This window comes from Tyto alba, unplaced genomic scaffold (genome assembly GCF_018691265.1).
Source record: "Tyto alba isolate M040663 unplaced genomic scaffold, T.alba_DEE_v4.0 Super-Scaffold_29, whole genome shotgun sequence".
In the NCBI taxonomy this organism is placed as follows: Eukaryota; Metazoa; Chordata; class Aves; order Strigiformes; family Tytonidae; genus Tyto; species Tyto alba.
Genome location: NW_024881303.1, coordinates 3,598,497 through 3,622,778, shown reverse-complemented (window position 1 = coordinate 3,622,778; position 24,282 = coordinate 3,598,497). Strand labels below are relative to the sequence as shown.

The window sequence follows — 24,282 nt, the reverse complement described above, 5'->3', positions numbered from 1 at the left end:
ACCCAGCATATATTTGTTAGGGACCTCTACGAAAAAAATAAGATCCCAGAAACCTTGCGGCTGTCTGCTCGCACCCTGGCAAACCTCTCATCTCTCTCCATAACTTGTAGAAAACGGCAGGACTAAAAAAAGCTGCATCTCCCTGCCTCTGGGAACGAAGCACTGCCCTCCAGACTGCTCTGCTCCAGCCAGCAAGTGCCAATTCAAATGCAGCTCTTCCCAAAATACCTTAGAAATTGCTTGGCAGTTGCTCCTTTCAATAATAAGCAGCCCTGGACCCAAAGCCCAGCCTGGGCTCGTGGCCGGGGCTCACCTTGTACAACCTGTAGTAGTGCACAGCCACGTCGTCCAGCCGGACGGCCTCCTTGATGTATTTGAGATGGGCTTCGGAGGCTGTCAGGGCGAACTGATCTTTGTGCATGTTTGGGACGTGCTTCAGGATGTAGTCCTTGCCCCGCTTTGCCACTACCTGTTTGGAGGAGAAGAGAAATTCATCCAGGGGAGCTGCTCCATGGTCGCTTGGGGCCAGACGCCAGCCCTGGCGCTCCCGGGCAGCGGCGATTTCAAGGGAAAAGGGAAATCGGAGCAACACGCTCCATTATAGAGACCTGCAAGCAAAAATAAAATAGATACAGCAGCCAACAACTTCTCAGTGCCCGTCCCGTGGAGCTCACGCCACCGGTGACACCCGTGCCAGGGCAGAGAGACCCACGCACGGGGTCCCTGCGTGGCCGGGGACACAGCCCCGGGGCCACCGCTCCTCAGCGACACGTACAACAAAAAGAGAAGCTGGTAGATTTGGGGCAAACCCCAGAAAGCGGGCAACAGTGCCCACCACTTTTATTAATTTTCACCTTGCCGGCATCGGCTGCCGGGAACTGTAAGGGGAGGTTCAGCTGTTTGGGGTCCAAGGGCACATCCCACGCGGCTGCGCAGCCCCCCACCGCTCCTCCCTAATATTTACTTGTCTGGTAATAAATAAACTGGGGTTTGGGTACCCCGGGCTCTCCCTGCTGAAGGGGGGGCCGTGCTGAAGTGGGGGTCCCAGCCGGGAGCTGCCTGTGTCACCGCTGTGCCATACAGGACCGCTCCCTCCTCCGCCCTGCCTGCCAGTCGGAGGTGACCTGGGGCTGGGGGTCACCCCGTGCCCTGCCTCAGTTTCCCTCCAGGACTACCCCCAGGAACTGCCTACACCCGTGACCGCCGCCAGCACCGAGGACACCAGTTCCCAAAAGCCCGAGGGGGTGCGCACGATGCCGGTGGGGCGATGGCACATGGCCCACAGGGAAGCCCCCCCACCCCCCCGAGCATCCCCGCAGCATGCAGGGAAACCCCCACCAGCTGTACGAGCTGCCCCAGCCACCACACCGCCCCCAGCCCTCCCTGCCCGCATCTATTTGCAGCCCCACAGTTGTCAGAGGTTATAAATAACCGGGATTAAGCCAGGGGCAGGGAGGCAGCGGGACCGCTGGCCGCCCGGGAAGCCTCCAAGCAGCCTCGTGGGGGGTTTTCACGCGAGCTTTGAGCGGGCACCCCGTCACGGCACGCTTACCCAGGCGGGGAAATAAGCTTCGGGCTCAAAGTACTTCCCGTAGTGCTTGTTGCGCTTGAAGTCGCCCAGGTCGGCTTGGAGGGCGAAGGCGGTGAGGAGGAAGTAAGCCTCCTCGCGCAGCACGCACTGCGAGTGCAGCACTTGCTTCCGCAGGTGCCAGTAGTAGTAGTAGCGTGCGGTCCGGTCGCTGCAGGGAGGGGGGGGTGGGTGGGGAGCAGAGGGAAGCCGGTGGGACACCCACCCGTGACCGAGACCAGGGGGTGGGAGCCAGCCCCGGCACCTTCCTCCCCGTGGGAAGCTCGTACAGAGAGCGCAGGGCCGAGCGCCGAGGCGTTCGCTCCCTTTTCCCCCATTCCTTAAAGCTGGGGGGGGGGTGTGGGGGGGGTGTCCCGTTAAGGGGTGCAGAACAGCAGCTGCTTCACTGTGTTGAAACTTCCAGGCCTCCCACAGCCAGAATAACGCACCCCACCCCGGCCCCCCCGCCAGCATCCCCGTGTGGCTGCAGACGCCACCGTGTCCCCACGCACCCAACACCCTGAAAATCCCCTTTTTGCCCCGCGACAGGACCCGAAGCTCCCGCCTGGCCGCAGGGTGAATTAAAATCAGGCCGTGCCACGGGTTAAACGGTGATAAAAACCCTAAAGCCACGTCCCCCCCCTGCCCTCCCCCAAAGGCTTTGTCATCGCCGCGTCCCCCCACTCGCCACAAACAGCCCCAGTTGAAGGGATGAGCTTTTGGGAGGGGAGCAGCGCCCCGCAGCAGCCCCAGCGAGCGGTACGCGAGCCAGGGGCACCCCAGGGTGACCCCCCTGTCAGCCACGGGTGGGTGCCCACCGTGGGGGGGGGGGGATGGAGGAGGGGGGGTGTGGGGGTGCACCCTACCTGATCAGCCTGCCGTTCTCCACGTAGTACTGCACGCGGAAGTGGATGATCATCGGGGGGCCAAACTGGTCGATCCCCTGAAACAGAGGAGATATTCAGGGCTCCTGCGGAGACCCCGGCATCGCGCCCCGGCCCCCAGCCCCTCGCCTCGGCTCGCCCTGGGGCCAGGTCAGTCACAACCCCCCCCCCTTTCCCCCCCCCCGCAGGGTGAAAGCCACAGGGAAGGGCTCCCTCGCTAACACCCATCGCGTTTTTTTTTTTTTTCCTGAATTAGAGTTTGACACCCATTTTTTTTTTTTTCCCCCCCCAGTATGAGGAAACACGAAGGGGATTTGGATTTGAAGAAGCAGGTGGCTGGGTTTGAGACCCCCCAGGGGTCTGCAGCCCCCCCACCGCCGCTGTCCCGCTCCCACCCAGTCCATCACCCACCAGTCCCCATCTTGGGTGCCGAGTCAGTGCCAGCACAGGAGCCTTCTCACCAACCGCCCCTCGGCACATGGCAACGAAATAATTAAAAGGTGTTTTGCACGGGGGGGAAAAAAAAAAAAACCAAACGCTTCATTTTAGAAACTGGAAGGGACCCCTTAAAGATTCTCCTGAAGTATAAGGAAGTAAGGGAGGAAAAAACCCACAGCTCCAGGGTGGGGAGTGTGGAAGACACGTGAGTGCGCGCGGTGGCACTCGGGGTGATGGCCATCAAGCATCACCCAGGTTTTGTTTCACACACCCACCCCCCATCCCCGCGCTGGCCGACAGCCAAGCGTCACCCCCCCCCCCCCCCCTCGCCCCTCGGCTGCGTTCCCGGGTCCTGGAAGTGACCTGCGACGGGGACAGAGGTGGCCTTACTGCCGTCAGCTCTCCATGCAAGACCTCACCGCTGACCTTGCTGGCCTCCTTCTTCCACTCCTTGGGGCAATACTTGTAGAGTTTCTGGGCCAGGTCCATGTACACGTGCTCATTGTCTGGGCAGGACAGAGGGTGGCATCAGCATCCCCCGCGTGTCCCTTGCGTCCCACCAAGCCCTGCCCTTGGGCCACCCTGATCCATCGGTGGGTGGCGGGGGGGGGGGGGGGGGGTGGTCCGTAACCTTCTCATCACCTAACGAAAGGCCACTAAAGGGCTGAGGAAATTTGTCCCCACCTTTGGGCAAAGACACCCCACCCTACTCGGTGGCATCACGCCTTGCCGAGCCGTGGTGGCATCAGGCTGAACCAGCCACGGGCAACAAAAACCCACGGTGCAAGCCCCTGACTTACTCTGGATGACGCTGAGCCCGAAGAGGTGACAGTCCTTCAGCCTCAGGAGGTCACACACCTGCACCAGTAACTCGTGGCACAAATCTTCACCTGTACAAAATAAACCCCACACGTGGTCCCCGCTGCATCCGTGCCCAGCTGAGCCGGGCAGGAGGCACCGAACCCCCACACCAGGTCCCCAAGCAGGACCGGGGGGGGGGGGGGGGGGACAGGCTGGGCTGAGGGGCTTATTTTTCCATAGGGCCAACATGGATTTCCCCAAAAGCAAGCTCCCACCCTGGGGTGCAGGACCAGAGCTCTCCCGGGGATGGGATGCACGGGGGACCCCGGGGCAGCTCGAGAGCAGCGGGCGGTGGTGGAGACCTCGCTGCAACCAGCCTGGCACTGGGAGATGGCTTTGGGGACAGAAAACAGAATATTGAGTGATGGTGAATTAAAAAAAAAAAAAATCAGAAGTGAGGGAACTTCATATTCCATACTACATCTGAATCAGAGCCAAACTCCTTCTTGTTTATTCGCTGGGGTGCACGAGGCTGCATTGCCACCCACGGTGGATGTGTGGAGGACCAAAGGAGGCAGGATTCCCACATCCCCTGGGGATGGCACGCAGCAGGTCACCCGCCCAAAATCACGGCGCTGCCGGCAGCACATTGAGTCAAGAAGAAGCAGGAGAGCGTGCAACACTGCTGCAGCCTTCAGGGGGAATAACTCATGTGCATTTCTCTGGCAGGGCGAGGCGGGCAGGCTCAAAATTCCACCCAGAAGCAAAAACCCGAGCTCTGCAAATGCACCCAGGTGCGACGAAAACGTCGGTGCCGAGGGGGTTCCCCGGGCCCCCGCGCTGCCTTACGTTGATGATGATGTTGAGGGAGTCGTCGTTGGGGAGGAAGATGCAAACGCTGCGGCGGTCCTGCATGACTCTGTTGTTGTGGAAGGTCAGTTTGTTCATCGTGGTCCGGGCTCAGGGCTCGGGGAGGGTGGGGGGGCACCTCACCGGCGGGCCGGGGCGGCCTCGGTCCCCGCGGGCGCCATCCCTGCGGGCGAAAGGGGAGCTGAGCCCCGTGCGCAGCACCCCCAGCTTCCCACACCCACATCCTTGCCACCCAGCACCATGTCCCCCCAGAAGCGGGGCGTCCCCCAAAACCCCCCGGGTGCACCCCCACCACAACCACCCCTCATCCCAACCCCGGCGCTGCGGTTAGGGTAGAGCAGGATCACAGCCGAGCCCAAAAAACCTGACCCAGCAGTTTTACTCTCCCAGCTCGGGTTCAGAAAAACCTCAGGAAAGGCTTTCCTGGCATAATTTAAAAAAAAAAAAAAAAAAAAAAAAAAAAAAAAAAGTCCATCTGCTGGGAAGCAAACCCGACTCCGCTGGAAAGGAGCAGAATGGCAAAAAGCAAAAATTTTGTCAGCAGCAAAAAGGCGAGGGGCTGATGTGGGGTCCCATGGCAGGACCCCCCCGTCCCTTCTAGCATCATCTCCCCCAGCTCCAGCTCTTTACGGTGGTTTAGTAAAGCAACCCAAGCACTAACAGTGATTTGCAGATGGGAATCGCTGTCTCTTGCCCTTTCCCAACATTCACCTAAATCCGTACCAGGTGAACCCATCCTTGCACTAACCCCAGGCACTCCTTATTTTCAAGAGCAAATATTCCTTAAGCACTTTTTACCCCACGACCATCCCCAGGGACACAAATGCACCCACGACGCCATGAGTAAGGATCCTTAAACTCTATAGTTCACCCTTTTCCTAACCCATAGATTTATGCTGGCACGGAGGACAGTATAGTGTCTCCCTCTTCACCAAATATTTGCTTTGGTTTACATGAGAATGCCTTTGGCTTCAAAACAGTTTAACTTGCATATTTGTACAGCAGAGAAAAAAGTGCCCTGAGGTGACTTTGTGTTAGGTAGTTACTGGGGTTTTGCAGAAGTTGGGAAATCCAGGGGTGATGCTCTCTCGCCACACCACGCCGGGTTTGCACCACCAAGGCCCCGTGCAGCTGTGCAGTGTGGCCGTGCACTGCACCTGTGCATTGCATTTGTGCATTGTGGCCAGGCACTGCACCCGTGCATTGCACCCGTGCACTGTGGCAGTGCATTGCATCCATGTACCACGGCCGTGCATCATGGCCGTGCATTGCACCCGTGCATTGCATCACAGCTGTGCATCGTGGCCATGCATTGCATCCATGCATTGTGGCAGCGCACTGCAGCAATGCATTGCCTCTTTGCATTGCATCAGAGCATCGTGGCCGTGCACTGCAGCAATGCATTGCCTCTTTGCATTGCATCGGAGCATCGTGGCCGTGCACTGCAGCAATGCATTGCCTCTTTGCATTGCATCGGAGCATCGTGGCCGTGCACTGCAGCAATGCATTGCCTCTTTGCATTGCATCAGAGCATCGTGGCCGTGCACTGCAGCAATGCACTGCCTCTTTGCATTGCATCAGAGCATCGTGGCCGTGCACTGCAGCAATGCATTGCCTCTTTGCATTGCATCGGAGCATCGTGGCCCTGCACTGCAGCAATGCATTGCCTCTTTGCATTGCATCAGAGCATCGTGGCCATGCACTGCAGCAATGCATTGCATCTGTGCATTGCAGCTGTGCACTGTGGCCATGCATTGCATCCACGTATCACAGCCGTGCACCGTGGCCGCGCACTGCAGCTGTGCCTTGTGCCTGTGCATCGCATCCCTGCATCGTCCCTGCACCAGGCATGACTGATCCCAACTGGGAGCAAACAGCGGGGCGGATGGGTTGGTGTCGAGGTTCGTGAAAAATCACAGCGGTGAACAAAAAGGGGGCTGAGGGGATTTGGCAAACACCCTCGCCCCAGCCCTCCTGCACCGACAACGTGCTGGGCGTGAAGCGACTTGCACCGGCCGCGGCAGGGAGGGCACCCCATCCCCGGCAAAGCAGCCGTGTCCCGGAGCACCCTCCGCATCCCGCACCCACCCAAAACCCTCCCACAGCCCCCACGCATGCACCAGAGCACCTTCCCACCCGGCTGAGAATTACAGCAGGCTCAGAACTACAGCCGCAGGCACAAACCACCCTTGATTTCTTGGGAACCCATCCCCAAGAGGTTATTCTCTGCCCCGCACACCCACAGCATCCCTGTTGCAGGAATGAGCCTGGAGCAGCCAGTTGGGAACAGGTCCCTCCTCCATCACAGCCTCTGCACCAAAACTCTGCTCGCAGCGGGAAACACCTGAGGAAAACACCTTCTTAAAAGCACTTGGAAATGAAACCAAGCCTTCAGCCAAAACCCCAGTGTCACAGCTCATCACCTCACTGCCTCCAACAACCAGGCAGGGGCTGGGCATCAGGCCCCACCGTCCAGCTAGGGCATCCCCCCGGGAGTGTTCCACGCTGTTCTTGGCATCCCGGGGCTGTTTATCTCCACGTCAGTCAATATATTTACTCCTCCTCCTGCAGCCTGACTTGGTCCCCGAGCACCGGGGATTAAAGCGCACGAGCTGGTGTCAGCGGAGCACAGGCCATCGGGCAACCCGGTTGGGACGGCACCACCGGAGCCAAAGAAAACATCTCCCCCCCAGCAGCAGCTCTGCAGGGCCCTACCTCCGAGAGCAAGCAAACCACCGGAGGGGAAAAAAAAAAAAAAAACCACATGTATTTTGATATTTGCATAGAAAATGCTCCAACTCCTGCTGCTGAATGATAACACCCCATCAGACAACCGCTATGGGGGTGCCCAGCGGCTTTGCGAGACCCCGCTCAGCTCCAGGAGTTTCCCCCCAGGCTCTGCCAGCCCTCTGCGAGCTGGAGCCGCGGCAGATTTAGCAAGAGGGCACAAAAAGCCCTTTCCAGGGTGATGTGCCTCCAGCAGCCTCGGCCAGACGCCGGCAAATTCTTTCCAAGCATCTGCTGCTCATTCCTACAATGTCAGCTTTGATTCCCCAGGACCCCGCACCGAGTCGCTTCTGCTCCGGCGCAAGCGCTGACATGAGGCATGAACATGTCCGGATCCGAGCTGGAAAGAACCTGGATTGCAGGGAGAGCCCCCCTGGAAGGCCACACCGGGGTGGGGGTGACACAGGTTACCCCACGACCCGAGTGGGAACCCCCACCCCAGGCAGTTTTGCAAGGGGTTTTCCATCCGGAGAGCAAAGCCGGCTGGAAAAAACACTGGGAATGAAGACTCAGGCATGGATCAGCCGCTGCAGCGCTGGGAGATCCAGGTCTTCCAGCTGTGTTTTCCCTGCTATAGGGAAAAGAGCATTAAAACTCCATAGGAAGGCTTTGCAAACACCCTATGCACCTTGTAACTCCAGGGCTACGTGGAGAAAATTCCTCGATCCGCCGTGTTTTTCAGCCCAGGCTGCTGGAATACTGTCTCCCTCCCTTGTACCAATTCCACGGGATAAACCCCGTCGCAAAGCTGTGCTGTAAAGAAAACATCACGCAATAAACCTGCTGGCCGGCGCGGCTTGGAAAAAGCAGCTCGGGCTGTCGCTGCTGACTCGGCGGGGGATTTATTCAGCACGGGGTCTTGCAAACACGGCCGAGGGCAGGCAGAGCCTGGGCCCGGTTCAGATGGAGGTGCTGGAGCCACGTGCCAGGCTCTCATAGGAAATATAAATTTGGATGCAGTTCCAGGACTGGGGATTTAACATCGCTTGAACTTGCTGGTTGAGGTGGGTTTTTCTTCCGAAGAAGCAAGAGAGCAGCTTCTGCGCATGCGAAGAGAGGCTGGTTTGCGTGTGTGGCATTTCTTCCCCCCTCCTTGTATTTAATTATATTTAAAAGAAGCGGCTGAGTCTCTATGCCCATGGGTTTGGTCACATTTGTACCCCCGTGGCACCATCACGGTGTTGAATGCTCAACCCAGCCCCCAGACAGACCCAGCCCGTTTCTCCATCACCCAAATTCACCCCTCCCCTTGCCAAAATATCAATTAAAAAAAAAAAAAATTCTGCCCTATCAGATACCTAACCCATTGCCGGGCTTTTGTTCCAGCCCTCCCAAGCCCCAACAAGGGCGAGGGAAGGGATTCGGCACGGGACCCACACGTAGACACGGGCTGTCCTGCAGCAAGAGGCAGCCCAAAGGGCAGAGCAAGATGGGAAGATGAATTCACAGGGCAGGAATTTCTTGTTTTTAAGAGTTTAGAGTCAGTTTCACCCCACATCACAGGGTGCAGGTATGCGTGAGCTGTTATTACAAGTTTTAAGGCCGTCACTTAATGCAGCTCCTACTAACCCAAAAGCCAGATTAATTCCTGCTTGTGGTTGCCCCGTAATTAAAATCGTCTCCAATTCTTCATGAACTCAACAGTTTCCTCCTAATGAAGAGAGGCAGATGAAAGAGACCTTCACTGGGAAAAAGGACTCGGTTATAAATATTACATTACTTCATCCACCACAAAAGCTCTTTGGATGCTGGAAACTCAGCCTGGGCAGCCGGGGGCCAGCCCCACCAGCCCCACCGGCCCTAGCAGATGCCCCCGAGGGCTGGAGGTATCCAAAAAGCTTCTGCAAGGAAGGTTCCCCCAGGAGTTCGCCTGCCTCTACCTCTGCAACACTCCTCTTCTGCCTCCTCCTCTTCCTCCCCTTTGGCTGCTGCAATGGGACAAGAGCAGCGGGCAGCATGGGTGCTGGGGACACCCGGGGGCAGCTGCAAAGGGCCAACCCAAGGGCATCATCCAAAAAACGGGATAATGGCCTCTCTGTCCCCTCCTATTTGTGTCACAGCTGCAATCGCAGCCAGTGCTGGGGACGAGCCCCGTGGGACATCACATCAGGGCATGGGGAAACACGGGCCGAGCCCCGGCAGCTCGGGAAATCGCTCCCCCCTGCCCGTCCTTCTGCCATGTGCACGGAGCTGAATCCGGCCTGGAAGCGCTGATTTTCCATCCCCCTGCACCCCATGGCATCCCAGGCCTCTTCATTCCCTTACTTTGGCGCACTAAAATATAAATAAAAGCGGCACAGCCTCCGCCGAGGATGCGTGCAGAAACGCATTTCGCCTGGCACAGGCTCCAGCGAGGGAGGGACGGCGCCTGCCCTTCCTCTTCCCTCTTCTGCTCTTGAACCAGCCCCTTCCACTTAACTTCCTTCCGGAAAACTTCACCCCAAGCCTTTGGGATTAGAGCGGTATCTGCTAAGAGCATCCAGTTGTACCAAGACTGGGTTTGGGGGGGGGAGGATTGTGCTCAGGACACCCCAGCTCCCCCGGTCTGGCTCTGGATCCCGTCCCTTTCGTGTTCCTGGGGGCTTTATAAGCCATCCCCCCAGTGTCACCAGCAACAAGCCCAAACCTCCCAGAGCTCAGGTGCCGCTCCCGGGACCGCAGGCATCACTCCGAAGGACGCACGTGGACGTGAAGCATCCCCTTTGCTCCCCGCTCCGTGGGCAGGCTGCAGCCCACACTAGCAGCGGCATCCCTGAATCCCTTGGGATTTTACCCCGGGCCTTGGCTGTGGGATCCCTGGATCACAACGCAGCCGTTAAGGGCCAGTGTCACCATCCCCACGCCGCCGAGCACAGCCCCGAGTTTCCAAACCACCGACCTCCCTTATTTAATAAACCCCTTCCAAGATGCTCCGGCCCTGGGCAAACCCGGAGGAAAGCGCTTTTGGGGAGCTGCATCGCCCCGCTCCCGGCCACACTCCCGTACGTGGGATCAACGTCCAAACCCATCCCCACTCTGGGGAACGTGCAGCACTCTGTGCACACGGGGAGGGAAAAAAAAAAAAAAAAAACCCCAAACAACAAAACAACAAAAAGAGGATGCAACACGCTCCCAAAAACCAGCTCCATTTTATGCTAAAACACCGATAACCACTCCTGGACTATCCAGAGTCCCCCCCTGCCCCCGTTGCAGTCTGAAGCATCCTCGCCTCCAGCTCCAGATCTGGGAAAACGAAGCCAAACCAAGTCACTTGTTTCAATCCTGGGGTGGGAGCGGGCAGGGGGGGAATTTGTCTTCCCCCAGTAGTGCCGCTCGCCGGTTCTCCAACTCCTCGGCTACACCAGAGCCTCCATAAACTTCCCTGCCCCAGCAGCAACAGGGAAAAGGTTGGGTTTGGTTTTTTTTTTTCTGGTTTGAAAAATATCCTAAGCCTGCTTTTCAGACAAGGGGGGAAAAAAAAAAAAAAAGCATAAAACTCAATTAACAAGCAGGCAGATATTTTAACCACCACCATCATTTGTGTACTCCATCTGGAGTCCAAAGGCTGCCTTTTTTTTTTTTTTTTTTTTTTTTTTTTTTTTAGCAGGAGGGAGCTGACATCATCTTAATTTGAAATTCACATTTATTTTTACATCTGGTCTGAATTAATCTTTTTCAGCGTACTGACTTTCATGTAATGGAATAATTGCTTACAGACTCTGGGTTTAAAGAGCCTGAAAAAACCCAGTTTAAAAAAGAAACCTCTTTACAAAACGATAGTAAAAAAGCCAGTACCTATAACCAAACCCCAATACGCCTTCAGGACCGAGAGTTTTAAACGAAACAACATCACTTTCAGGCAAGAGAGCCTGAATTAATCCCTGCTCTATCCAAGAATTAGAGAGGGCGAGCGAGCCCCGTGGAAAAACACCAACAGAAACCAGCCCAGGAATTGAGCAGAGCAGGAAAGCTCCACATGCCCAGCTCCATCCGCGCCACGCCAAAACATCTCTGGAAAAGCAGAATTTGGCTTAGGGGAGGAAAAACATCCTCATGAGCATAAATGAATCGGCCGCGAGCACAAAAAAGCCGATTGAGGACCGCAAGACGATAGCAGAGGTGGGGGGGGGGGGGGGTTGGGGACACGGCAGGGACTGGCACTGCCTTACTCCCACGTGCGAGTCAAAGGACACGGGAACACCAAGCGCGGTCCTGGGGAACCTCAGCCCCGATCTCCTCGCTGCCATGAGGGCACGATGTCATCGAAACCCGGTTTAAGAGCCGCCGTGGGTTTGTCCTCGCCACTTCCAGAGCGTGGTGGGGATTCGCATCGCCGGTGGGGAACAGGGAGAAGCCCACTCCAGGCACCAGCTTGCACCCCAAGCTGTGGCACCCCCACAGGTGACCCACGCGTGAGCGGGACAACAGGGTCCCACGGGTGACTGTGACCCAGAAACGGGAGGATCCACGGATGAGAGGACCCATGGGTGAGAGGACCAACAGATGATGGGACCCACGGGTGAATGCAACCCACGGAACAGAGCTCCCACAGACAAAGAGAACTCACGGGTGAGGGGACACATGGGTGAGGAGACCCACTGATGAGTGTGGCCTGTGGGCAAAGGGACCCATGGGTGAGCGTGACCCATAAGCAAGGGGTCCCATGGGCGAGGGGATGTGTGGGTGAGTCTTATCCACAGGCGAGGGGGACCCATGGGTGAAGAGACACGTGGATGAGCGTGACCCAGGGACGAGGCACCCCACAGGCAAGGGGATGCGTGGGTGAGTGTGTCCCACGAGCAAGGGGTACCATGGGCGAGTGTGACCCAGGGACAAGGAGATCCGTGGGTGAGCGTGACCCAGGGGTGAGGGGTCCCACAGGCAAGAGGACCCGTGGGCAAGTGTGACCCAGGGGCAAGCAGTCCTGTGGGTGAGGGGACCCGTGGGCAAGAGTGACCCAGAGGCAAGGGGTCCCACCCACGACTGAGGGTGACCCAGGGGCGAGGGGACCCGTGGCCGAGCGTGACCCCGGGACGAGGGGATCTCGTGGGTGAGCGTGACCCAGGGGCGAGGGGATCCGCGGGTGCGTGCGACCCAGGGGCGAGGGGTCCCGCAGAGGAGGGGGGACCCGCGGGCGAGCGTGACCCCGGGGCGCGCACAGCCCGCGGGCGAGGGGCGGGCGGGCGGGGCCGTGGCCGTGGCCGTGGCCGTGGCCGTGGCCGTGGCGGGGGCGGGCGGAGCAGCCCGGCCGCTGTTCGCCTTCACCTCCCCGCGGGCGGGCGGAGGAAATGACTCGCATTCCTGCAGCCGGAGCCTCTCGCACTTCTCCGGCACCAACTCATCCCCCGAGCGCAACAAGCAGCCGCGCCGGCCCCACGCCACCCCACGCCGGGCCCACCCGCGGCTGTCCCGGGGATGGAGAGGAGGAGGGGGGAGGGAGAAAAGGGGGCTCACCGGGCCGGGAACCTTCGGTAGCTCCACGGAGCTGAGCCTTAAACCGAGCCGAGCCGGGTTAAACCGGGCTTCAAGCGGGCCGGGAGCGCGGCGAGGGGGCGCCGGGCACGCACCTACCTGCGGCTCCGGGGACCGCGCTGCCCTGCCGAGCCCTGCCTTGCTGAGCCGAGCCGAGCCGAGCCGAGCCGAGCCTAGGCGAGCCGTGCCCAGCCCAGCCCAGCCCAGCCCAGCCCAGCCCGCCGCCCCCGCCCCTTTCCCGGGCCGCACCGCCCCGAGCGGCACCGGCACCGCCTCCCGCCTGAGCGCCGGCCCCGGGACGGCCCGGGGGGGGGGGGACCGGGCAGCCCCGAGGAGGGGGACCCCAGAAGCTTCGGGGAGGGGACCCAAGCATGAATCCCCCCCCCGCCGCCCCCGGCCCCGGCAAGCATTTGCCCCAGAGAAGAGCGGGAAGTCGGGCATCCCACCCCCGCCCCGCTCCCCGGGGCTTCTGCGTTCCCTTTTGGGGGGGGGGGGGGGGGGACGGGGGACACATGGTACAAGAACCTGCTCTGGGAGGGACCTCGGCATCCCCCCGGGGAACCTGAGCATCTCGGAGGAGGGGACACAAGCCTTCCCCCCAGAGGATATACCCACCCGAACATTCCCAGGGAGAGGAGCTGAGCAGCCTCCTGGGAGGGGGGGGGGGGGGGGGGGCATCTCCCAGGAAAGGGACTCACACTTCCCCCTGTGAGCATCCCTGGAGAGGGGAGCCCAAGCACTCCCTGCACCCAGTCCAGTATCCCCAGCCCCAGCTGCGCCACTGGCATATTAAGTATTTAGGAGTGGGGTTAAGGCAGGAGCAGAATTAGGGCCAAATCCTGTTCCTATTAAAGCCCCCACTCATGTCCTGGCAGCCGGATCCAAGGTGAGTTGGGCTCATCCGTGTGAGGGCTCGGAGCGTGGAAGGGAGCTCATGCACACACGGGTCTGCCTCCATAGGTGACCCAGGACAGGAATAGCAGCAACAGCACCATAAATTAGCAGCAAAGCATCTCCGAGCCGCTCCTTCTTCAGAAGTGCCATCTGGCGAGTTTGTTTTGGGAGTAGTTATTTATTCCTTACTTTTAAGTGTCTATAGGCATTTTTTCGGGATGACCTGCGAGGCCGATTCTGCCCCCACAGTCTCTACGAATCTCCTGGAGAGAACAGCCCCTTGTTCCCAAGCCTAAATAAAGAGCAGCTCTGCTGCGAATACCCTGACACTCATTTCTGAAATCTGTTTGCAGCTCAACAGATCGTGCTGGGTAATTACATTATGCGAGGTGCGCGGTACCGGCAGTGGGAATCCAACGCGTTGCTCTCCTCATGGAAAAAAACAGCCTGGCTTTCGGCAGAGCCAGGGCTGGGAAACCCTCGGCTTTGGGCTCGCTCTCGTGCTCTTAGCCATGTCATGTGAAATTTGGAGAGCATTTCAAGCCAGCAGCTTGCCCCTGCTTGTGTCGTGCCGAGTTCCCACGAAGCCGCCCGTGCCCAACGCAGCTGAGGGCACGGGCAGCGTCATGGCTGAGCAGGGACCACCACCCCAGCCAGAAATGTCTTTTTTTTTTTTTTTTTTTTTTCCCCAAAAAAATTCACTCTGCAACCCCACCCCCCCACCCCCCCGCAGATAACCCAGGGCCTTAGCCAAGTAGGGGCCAGGCGTGCGGCAGATCTACCGTTCGGCTCAGTTAGTCCAACTCCTGAAACATTTTAGGGGTTGGGAAGGGCACAAGTGGGACACGGTCCCGTCGCTCTGTGTGTTGCTGGGGAGGTTGAGTCAGTCCTGCTGAGTGTGGCCCCATCGCTTGCACCCCCCCGGCCTCGTATAATACAGAAATACAGTAACACAGCGCCTGCCTTGCCGCAGAGGCTAAATAAAGCAGCAGGAAGAGCTCTTGAATACCAGCAATGCGATATATAAACACATACATGGATGGCACGTATGCTAATGCTGTTATATAGCCTAAGAGAAATGCTGTGTCTCGTGTTGACGCGAGATGCTCCCGTGGCCAGAGGAGAGTCTCCGGGAAAAGCCACGCTCGGTGTGAGCCGGCCCAGGCTCCGACGTGGGGAGAGCTTGGAAAGATGGATGGAAGCCAGTGTCCGGTCTGCCTCTCCTCATTGTGAAAGGAAAAGCCCAAAGACTCGGGTGACATTTCTCTTTAGCAATTCTGGAATTAATCTTGCTCAAAGTCCCAAGAAGCGGAAACACAGATGGAAAAATGTAATAAATGGAACTATTTTCTCTCTCTTTTTTTTTTTTTTTTTTTTTTTTTTGGACAAGGTTTAACTGAGCTAATTGCAGTGCTAGGCGTATCTCAAAAAAAAAAAAAAAAGGTGTTGTGGTTATGACTGAAAATACTGTTCACATAAAATGTACAGATTTTTCTCGCACTAGATATATTTATATTAAGAGGACGGGAAATAGCAGCTGTTCACTGTGATCCCGCATTATCACCAGCCGAGTATCTCCCATCCCAGCATTTCAATAACAGCATTGTTACTGGCAGGGATGGTAGCACAAACGTGTGAGCTCTCTTATCTCATACATAGTTTCCCGATGATTTTGCTAATGGGATAAAAATTATAAACAAAGCAACAGAGTAACAAATAAATCCATCCGGGTCTCAGCACCTCGCTCCCTTTCTCTAGGGCTGACCCTCTTACAGGGGACATTAGTGCCCCCCCCCGGGCTGTGCTGACCCACGGCGTGCTGCTGTCGGTGCTCAGCATCCACCCGGGTGATTTTTAGGATGTCCTGCTAGGAAAATTTACCCAGGACCAGCAACGCGGGGACCTCAGCGTCTGCCTGTGATGCTCAGCTTTCGGGAGGGCAGTCTTGTGGGGTGCATTTGGGGATGGAGAGGGGGGGTCACCGCTGTTCAACGACGCCTGGCACGGCATCAGGGCTCCAGCTCTGCCTGCAGCTGAGATTTAGAAATACTTCCCCGGACCAGATAGGAAAACAAAGCCCAGCTACTGTGAAAGGGCTGTGCTCGGGCTGGGGATGGTTTCTCAGCCCTTAAGGGGAAGAAAATAAATAAAGAAACCCCAGCGCAGCGCCACAACAGCCGGCGCGTTGCTATAAACTCCAGCGAGGAGCTGGACCTTGCTCCGTTTCTTGCATTTCACGGGGGATTTCCAAGGAAGCTCTTCTTCCCTCCTCATCCAGGCGGGAGCAGCCGTGTGTCCCCCCCGTTCCCTGGCACGGGAGCAGCGGGGACGGAGGGACCTGAGCCATGCGTCGGGGAGCGGGCGCTTCCTCTGGTGTTTTCGGGGCCCTTTAGGAGAATTCCGTCTGATTTTTGGCCAGAAATACCCACTTTGCAGAGATATAATCAAGCCGCCGCTTTAATTGAGTTTATGACTAATGCCTGGGCACACATCAGGACCCCTCCTCTGAGGTTTTGCCCCGATGCTGCCCCACTTTGCTGTTTGCCTGGGTGTAACCCCCTGGGGCAGCGACCCCCCCCAAAAGCCCCGACTCCACCCATCCCAATCCCATCCCAGTTGAACAGCCAGCAAGCTGGGAAAGCCGGTACCCAACAAACCAGCCCTGGATGGTGCTAAGCATCCCCAACTGGCCCCAGGGCAAGGGGGAGCTTCCCAGGGGGTGGCCCTGGGGACACCCCAGCTCAGTAGCCGCGGGGTGGCCGGGAGCGGGGTGGCCCTGGCCGGCAGTGGCACGCAGCCATCACGCTGGAGCAGGAATGCCAACAATGCAGAACCACCCCCGGCTCCCCGGCCATCCCGAGGATGCTCTCAGAGGGGGTGCTGCCATCAGGTTTCGGCTGGGGACGTTAGTATATTTAACTGGGACCCCAAATCTCCTCCTCTCTTTCCCCCGCTCTCCTCTCTCTTTTCCTGGGAAGTCAGCAAGGACGAAAATAAAAAGGGGTTTCGCGAGATCCAAGTCAAACAGGACCAGAAAGAGAGAAAATCCAGCCTGAATACACAAATATTGGAAACATCAAGAAAATCTAAACGTGCATCCCGGCGGGGAGGTGTGTGTCCCCCCCCTCCCCGGCTTGCCGCTCTGCCGGTAGTGCTGATACAGTATATTCTGCTAATCTACCCCGCAGTATTTACAGCTGCCTATAACCCAGGATCCTCTTTAACATCGAGTCACAGCAGCCGGATGAGATTAGAGCCTGTGAGATTCCTCGGGATGGCCGGATGGAAAGGCGGGATCGCCTCCCCCCACCGGACCCCCGGCTCCTTGCCCGACCCCGGACCCTGAGCTGGGTTTTATTACCAAGTTACCGATAAACCTGGGGCGAGATGGGCAGGGACTCGCCAACGGGGCAGGTCTGGCTTTGCTTTTTGCACGGTGAAACACAGGCTGCACTCGGCATCTCTGCAGCCCCCCAGTAGAAAAGCCCGGGCCCCCCCTTCCTGTCCCCACTCCTCCATCTGTTCCCTTTTCTGGGGCCCTAAAGGGGTTTTTTTGGGGCTCTGGGCCTGGGGTTCAATCTCAGGGTTTGCTCTCAGCCTGCCCGAGCTGCTGAAAAGCCTGTGGGGATGTGTTATAAAGCAGGAAAAGCAGCGGCTGGTGGGGAGGGGCAGACGGGGAGGAAAGATCACAGAAACAGGGGAATATTTTTAGCCCGGCTGTGCGCCTGCTCGCCGGCTTCCCTCGGCGGCTTCAGAGCCGCTCGGCTGACTCCAATCACCTCTGATGGAGGGGCAGACGTCTCAGGGCTGATCCAGTCCCCCAAAACAGGAGAGAAACCCCAGCAAGAGTCCCCCCCCAGGGGGATCGCCGGCAGCCCCAATGTTATGAGACATCCGAGAACCCACAGCAGCTTGGCGGGGCGGGAGGAAAACCGCCCCGTGGATTCCTCAGCGGAAAAACCATCGCGCTTCGTGCGATTTGGGGGGGTGGAAGCCTGCAGGGGCCCAGGGCACCCATCAGGGCCTGGGGTGCGGTGGGTCCCGCAGAGGAGGGGGGTGTGGGAGGTGCATCCCACCCCCCCGGTGAGCCAGATCCCCGCCCGGCGCTCGCCGGCACCCACGTGCTTTCCGTCGCAGCCCGTGGCCAGAGGGTTCGGGTGATGAGCTTGCAGAAGCCGGCTCACCTCTCCGCAGGGTCAACTCCGGGAGCAGGAGTTCCAAAGCCATAAATATATTGAAACCAGCCCCGAGTCCAAGGCGGGAGGACACGAAAGGCCCCGTCGCATGGGGCAGTGTGGGCTCAGCATCGTCTCCATCCCCAGCACCATGCCCTGGGGCTGCCCCGGCATGCCGGGGAGATGCTTTTCTTCGCATGGCATGGTTTAAAAACAACCAGGGCAAGCAGCTGGCTGCAAAACTCCGCAGCTGCCTGTAGCCAGCATGGGTTTCGGGCGTGTTTTGCAAGGTGGATGCTGCCACCCATACCTCCAGGGAGGGTGGGCAGCTGGTGGTGCAGGCAGGCACCTCTTCGCCCAGGGAAACAGGACTCTGGCCTCGTGCTTTGTAAAAATTTCAGGATTGCAGCAGGGAAAAGCCAGCCCAGGCCACCCATCCGTCCCCCCAGGGACAAAGCACAGAGGCAGCGAGGAGCTCGGCCGTGGCCCGATGTATCCCTCACCCATCTATCAATGATTTACCGCCGCTGTGAAGTGCTGTTTGTCCTGCCGGGGCTTCCCAGCGGCCCCAGCCAAGGTCAGAGCTCCGCTCGGCGGGGGGGACAGACGGACACCACGGGGGAAGAGGGGCCGGGAGCCCACGCGGTGCTGGTGGGCGCGAGGCAGGGGCAAAGCAGAGCCCCCTCGCACCTCGCCGGCACGATGGGCTCACCCCGAGCATCCCGCCTCCCGCCGTGCTCGAGGATCTAGGGGCAGGGGTGGGGGACACCACCTAACCGGGCTTTTACACCCCAAGGGGTTACGGGTTGGTGTAAACAGTCCTTGCCAGGGCTCTGCGTCATGGGGAGGGGGGGGGTGAAAATCCCCTTTGGAGGCAGCGGCTGCCAGAGCCGGGGCTGGGAACCGCTCCCCGCCGGGGTCACCGACACAGCGGCCGTCACAGCCTAAAACAATCCCCCACGAGCACCAGCAGTGACGTGGCGCCAGGGTGTTGGGGCTGGACTAAACCAGGTGGCACACAAGAAGGGTGCCGGCGGCGCCGGGCAGGATTTGTGCCATCACTCTGCTTTTTGAAGCAGCCACAGCATCTTTTAAACGCCCGACCAAATGCAAATTGATCTTAAAGAAATGGACTGAGCAGGCCTCCACGAGGATCCGTAGCTTGGCTAATATTTATCTAACCGGCTCCCACGAACAGCTTGTTAATCTCTTTGTAGTTAATTAATGGCACGCAGGACCCAGTCTGCTGCAGGTGAGCTCCCCAGGACACATCACTGGGGTCCTCGCAGCCCCTCGTCCCTTCTCTCTGGCCGCCTACTTTTTTCTCTCCCCTCCACCCAGTGCCTCTCCTTCACCCCCTCCTCGCTCCATCTCACCTCCGCCTGCACCCCAAGGAGATCCCCCCTCTGCACCATCGTCCCCCAGGGCCAAAAAAGCCATTCTGGGGGTACCAGCTCAGAAACAACCGCGGGCTTTGGCTGGGCTGTTTGCACCCTGGGCCGGATCCCCCAGACATCTCACCAGAGAGGTGTCACCACCAAGGGCACCAGCACCCATGGGGGAGGCTGGAGCGGGGCACCATGTCTGCTTCCCCGACCCCCACCCCCAGGAAAGGCTTGAAACCTCACAGCTTTAGCCACTGACTGCAAATATCCCACTGCTGCTGCAGCAAATGCCTTATTTATCTATTTATTTCCTTATTTCATTTACCTATTTATTTCCTTATTTACTTATTATTAGTATCAGAGGCTTGAGAGTGTCCTTGTAAATCTACGGCAGGGGAGCAAATGCATTGGAGGGGCTGCGAAACTGCGGTGCATTATTTCAGTGTATTTGCCAAGGGTCACTCCTTTTGCAGGCAATGCATGTGCACATTCATGTGTATATACGTCTAGATATATGCATGCACGCACACGTATATTTGTAAAGCCCAGGGAACTCAGCAATCCCCCCGTGCCTGCAGCTGCCGCCTCCCCTGCCAATGCCCGCATCGCTCGATTTTGCCAGCAGCTCGTGCCAGCGTGCCGGGATCCCTGCCACCACCCCCCCCCCAGCTCTCCCACCCCGCGGGGTACCCCCCCTCCAGCACAAAAACCCACTTTGGGGGTGCAAAGGGGGGCTCCCCGCCCCAGCAGAGGCGAGCGGGGGGGCTGGGGGACGGTGGCTTCGCTCTTTCAAATACTGTTTGCCACCAGACCGTCGTCTGGCGTGAAGGCAGAGGGTGCCTGGGACCTCCGTCCCCTGCAGCACCCGCCGCAGAGAAAAACACCGTTTTGTTTGGCTTTTAAGGGCAATTTTCAGTGGAAACGTCTCCCAGACATGCCATTTCCCGGGGAAGCGGCAGCTGTGCGGCCCCCCCCCCCCGGCTGTGGGTTTCCCCTGCCAGCTCGCACATGCGACTCCCGGTTCCAGCGCACAAAGGACGAGTTTAAACGGTGAGTCAGGCGCGGGCACGGCCCCACGCCAAAATGACCAACCCCAGCTTTCCACCCAAGGAGGTTATTTTACCCCAAAGAGCATGTGTGTGTCCCCCCGCCCCGGGGAAGCTGGTGAAGCCCCCCCCACACACACACAGCGAGGCGTGGGAAGGTGGGCGCAGGCAGGGCTCGGCTAAAAAAATGCTGAAAAACGCGGGGTTGAAATGCCATCATCTCCCCTCGTGTCCGGGATGGGTGGGGGTACCCAGATGGATCGGGGGGACACACCAAGGTCGGGTTGGGCTCAGAGATGTGCCGGGGACCAGCCTGCTCCGGGAGGCCCCGATGTTTTCCATCCTGGATTCCTCCAGCATCCTCCACCACCGTGGATGGGAGGCCCCGGGGTGAAGGCAGTGCCCAGGCCACCCACCCTCGGGTGCTGTGGGTGCCCTGGCATCCCACAGATGGAGGAGCAGACCCAATGCTGACCCCAAACCTGGGTCCTACAACTCCAAGAGGGAGTTTATTTGGTTTTCAGAGCCCTGAGAACACCCCTCCCTCCCACCCCGGGGTCCCCGGTCGCCCCTGGGCTGAAGGAAGCCGGGGTGCTCCGTGGGAGCCCAGGCTCTGGTTTCACGAAAGCAAACCGGGAGGCAAAGAGCCGGCTCACCGACGCTGCCTTTGGGATCCAGTGAGGGATGGGAGGGAGGAACCATGGCTTTGGGGACCCAGCTGGGCCACCTCAAAAATCCTGCATCCCCTCGCCACCCCGTCACCCCTCCTACCCCTTTTTTGGGGTCCCACCCCAACTCTGGGTGCTGCAGCCCTCGCCTACGCGCCTGGCGGAGGGTGGATTTGCACCGCAGCACCCGTGCCCCCCAGGCAGGGCGTTAGCGGTGCAAGCCCCGATCAGCAAAACCCTGCTCTGCTCTCATGCATGCTCGCGTTTTCATGACACCCTAAAAATCCCCAGGAGGTTTTGGGGGGAGGGGGGGCTGCTAACAGCCCATGGCAGCAGCGGGAGCCAGCACCATGCCGCTGGCCCGAGTGCTCTTCACTTTGCAAACCCAAGCTGTTTATGAGCTATACGAGCACAATAAAGCAAAAGCAGCTGTGGCTACTATGACCTCCTTTAATGTGATTTTTTTTTTCTTTTTTTTTTTTTTATTATTATTTTTTACCTTCTCCCCTCCTCTGAATGTTTATGATCCAGATAGAAATCCCTGGGAAATACAGGTTCAGAGTAGATTGCTGACACCCGTTAATGCAGGGACATGAAATGCAGTGCCTTGATTCTCACCCATCCCAGGAGCTGGAGGCAGGGGTGAGGATTACGGTGGTTCCCACCGTGCCAACGTGCACAGAGCCTCTGCGCCCCAGGGCACCTATTTCCAATGAAATTATATTTTTTTTTAGAAAAATACTAAAAATAAAGTGCCTGGAAGCCGGTGATGGGCAGTGGGGGAGAAATCCCAGGTGTTTCTCATGCAGCCCTGCTGTGGCTCCTGTTTGCACAACACTGCCCCGTGCCAACATTTCTTTGCTCAAGGCTTTACCCAAACAAAGGCGAAGGGGTGAAGGATGCTGGGGGCATCCCAGGAAAGGACTGGGAAACAGGGCTGTCACCCTCACGGAAACTCTGCTTTCAGCACCGTTGCCAGCTCTGACTGCTTTGTCAGCACTTGTATTTAAGCTTAGCGTATTTATTTTTGCTCTTTGGGGCTTTTGGAGAAGCACTCTCGGCTTTGGAGTGGCGAGCAGGAGAGGAAAGCAGGGTGTTAACATCAGCACATCACCCATCCCTGGGGCCAGGGACGCCCTCGGGGAGCAACCCCAGGAGGGGCTTTACGAGCAGGGGAAAGCCTGCTGGAATATAGATATATTTTTTTCAAAGTATAACAGAAAAACAGGATTAAGCTGATTCCCCCCTTGTCCTTTGCACACCCACAGGCTGTGGCAAAGCTGCTGTTTGCTCCCCCAGTGCTGCTTGGCCCGGGGCTGAGCTGGCTGCGAGTGGCACCATGGGGACCCCAGCAGGGACACCAGCTCTGCCCCAGCACCTGCCCTTTTGCGCCTAGGAAATACTGGAGCTTTTCTAACTCAGCTGAGCAGGTTCCTAAAATCCTCTGGGAACCTGCCCGGGTTGGGGGCAAGCTCAGCTCTCCCGGTGCTCGCCTGCCGTGACCTCGGTGCCATCCCCTCCAACGCGGGGCGGAGGGACTGGGTGTCCTGTGTTATCCCACCCAGTAACTCCCATCCCGCTCACCCACCCACCCCGTCCTGCTCCAAAGCCCAGACACCTCCTTTATCTCCAGCCACGCTTGTCTCCGGCGCAGGGCACCCTTCCCTGTGCAAACACAGCCCCTAAACCCCTCGCACTGATGGGGTTCATTCATTCTGGTGTTTTGCAGAAGAAGGGGGTGGCCCCCAAGCTAACTGTCCTGATTAACTGAGCCCCCCCACGCCAGATCCCCCTGATTTACACCCCTCCTGCCATCGCATTCGGCAAGGCAGCGCATTCCCCCCCCCTCCCCTGATTTACCCTTCAGCACACACTTGTGGCTGGCCGAGTGGCTCCTATCACGTCGCCGGTGATTAGAGAGGTGCTGCTTTGCCCCGTAGCCTAATTAATAAGGGGAAATCTGTGCTGAGCCAGCACTTTGCATCTGCGGAGCTGAAGTATTCCCGTGGCTTTGTATTCCCGTGGCATCCCGCCGCCCCCCCAGCTAGCCCCCATGAAAAGCTGGAGGTGGGCTGAGAGCCTGCATGCACCCCAGCATCCCACAGCCAAGATCACAGCTTGGTGAAACAGCATCTCCTTTTTTTAAGGCTGGCCCTGGCTGGCTGAATCGGATAGTCACGGATTCCCCGCAGCAGCCTCCAGCTCCATTGCATGACATTGCTGGGACCCTCGTCCCTTGGCTCGGCCCCCGGGCTGTAGGGTAGGATGACTGTTCCATGCACAGCCTCTCTCCACAGCTCTGCCTTCCTTCCCCACCCTCTTCCATGATTAACCTTGAAGAAGGGAAGGATTTGGCCTTTGAGAGCAGGGCACGATGGCTCCAACCAGCATCGCGGGGCTCTGGTGAGCCTGGGGGTCCCTGGGGCTGCCCTGCCACCAGCCGCTCCGGCTCACCACCCACAAGCCAAAAAGCCTCCGAAATTAAACCTAAAAAAAAAAATCAGAAAGCCCCAAATGACGTGCTCCGTGCATAAGGAAAGAGCAGCAGCAGCATCCCCTGGAGCTGGCAGGGCGGCTGTCCCTGGGGCGAAGGCTGTCCCTGACTCTCCTCGACACCCCCTCATCCGACCAGCCAGGCCGGTGGGGACGTGCTGGTGCCAAAAGGCTGTGGGTGTCCCCAGCGGGGACCTGCCGGGCTCTGTCAGCTCCATCAGAGCTCCTGCTTTCAGGTTTCACAGAGAGCCTTCTCGTGCTGGTACGGGCGCAGGGGGCTGGGGCAGGACGGTCCCTCCCGCGGTGGGACCCCCTGTTTGCTGCACCCAGCCTGGCGGGGAGCAGCTTTCACCCACGGTGGGGATTCTCCCCTTTTCACAGCACAGCCAAGAAGCAGTATGTCCCTTGGCTGAGGCTTTCTTAGCACTTCAGGGGGATGGGATGCAGCCGCAGACGGGCACTGGCCCAGCCGGTGATCCTAGCAGGTGATCAGATAAACAAGGCAGAGAAAATAATGCTTGAAGTATATTTTTTCCAAGGATAAATCCCTGTTTTTCAGGTATAATCAGGCCAGTTTCCAAGGCAGAAAAGGTCTTTTTCCATTTCTCCATCACTGAGCTCAACAAACAACCCTACCTGTGGAGCAGGATCGGATGCTTTATCACATTCCCCTGTTTGTGTTTATGACAGGGCTGGATCTTAAGCTGTTGCATGAAAAATACCAGGCCTGCCCTCCTTTGCATTGGGCTTCACACCCAGCCTAACCCGATACCGCGCCTCGTCCTGCCCCTGTCCATCAGACACCCCAATTACCCTCCGCAGC

The 24,282-nt window shown here is 58.4% G+C and overlaps 1 protein-coding gene across 2 annotated transcripts in view; it reads right to left on the bottom strand.

Moving 5' to 3' along the window:
• LOC116962163 (FERM domain-containing protein 6) overlaps positions 1-24,282 on the bottom strand; it is a 37,470-nt gene that overhangs the window by 4,786 nt on the left and 8,402 nt on the right. Inside the window, exons 3-8 of one of the 2 annotated variants that reach the window (XM_042799266.1) lie at positions 4,530-4,723; positions 3,690-3,773; positions 3,316-3,395; positions 2,434-2,510; positions 1,553-1,739; positions 314-469 (exon numbers count right to left, since the gene is read on the bottom strand). In XM_042799266.1, the coding sequence (XP_042655200.1) occupies positions 314-469; positions 1,553-1,739; positions 2,434-2,510; positions 3,316-3,395; positions 3,690-3,773; positions 4,530-4,638 (693 nt within the window). In that variant the 5' untranslated portion in view covers positions 4,639-4,723. Of the gene's footprint in view, positions 1-313; positions 470-1,552; positions 1,740-2,433; positions 2,511-2,862; positions 2,882-3,315; positions 3,396-3,689; positions 3,774-4,529; positions 4,724-24,282 lie in introns of those variants that run through there. The other variant, XM_042799265.1, reaches the window with a different exon arrangement.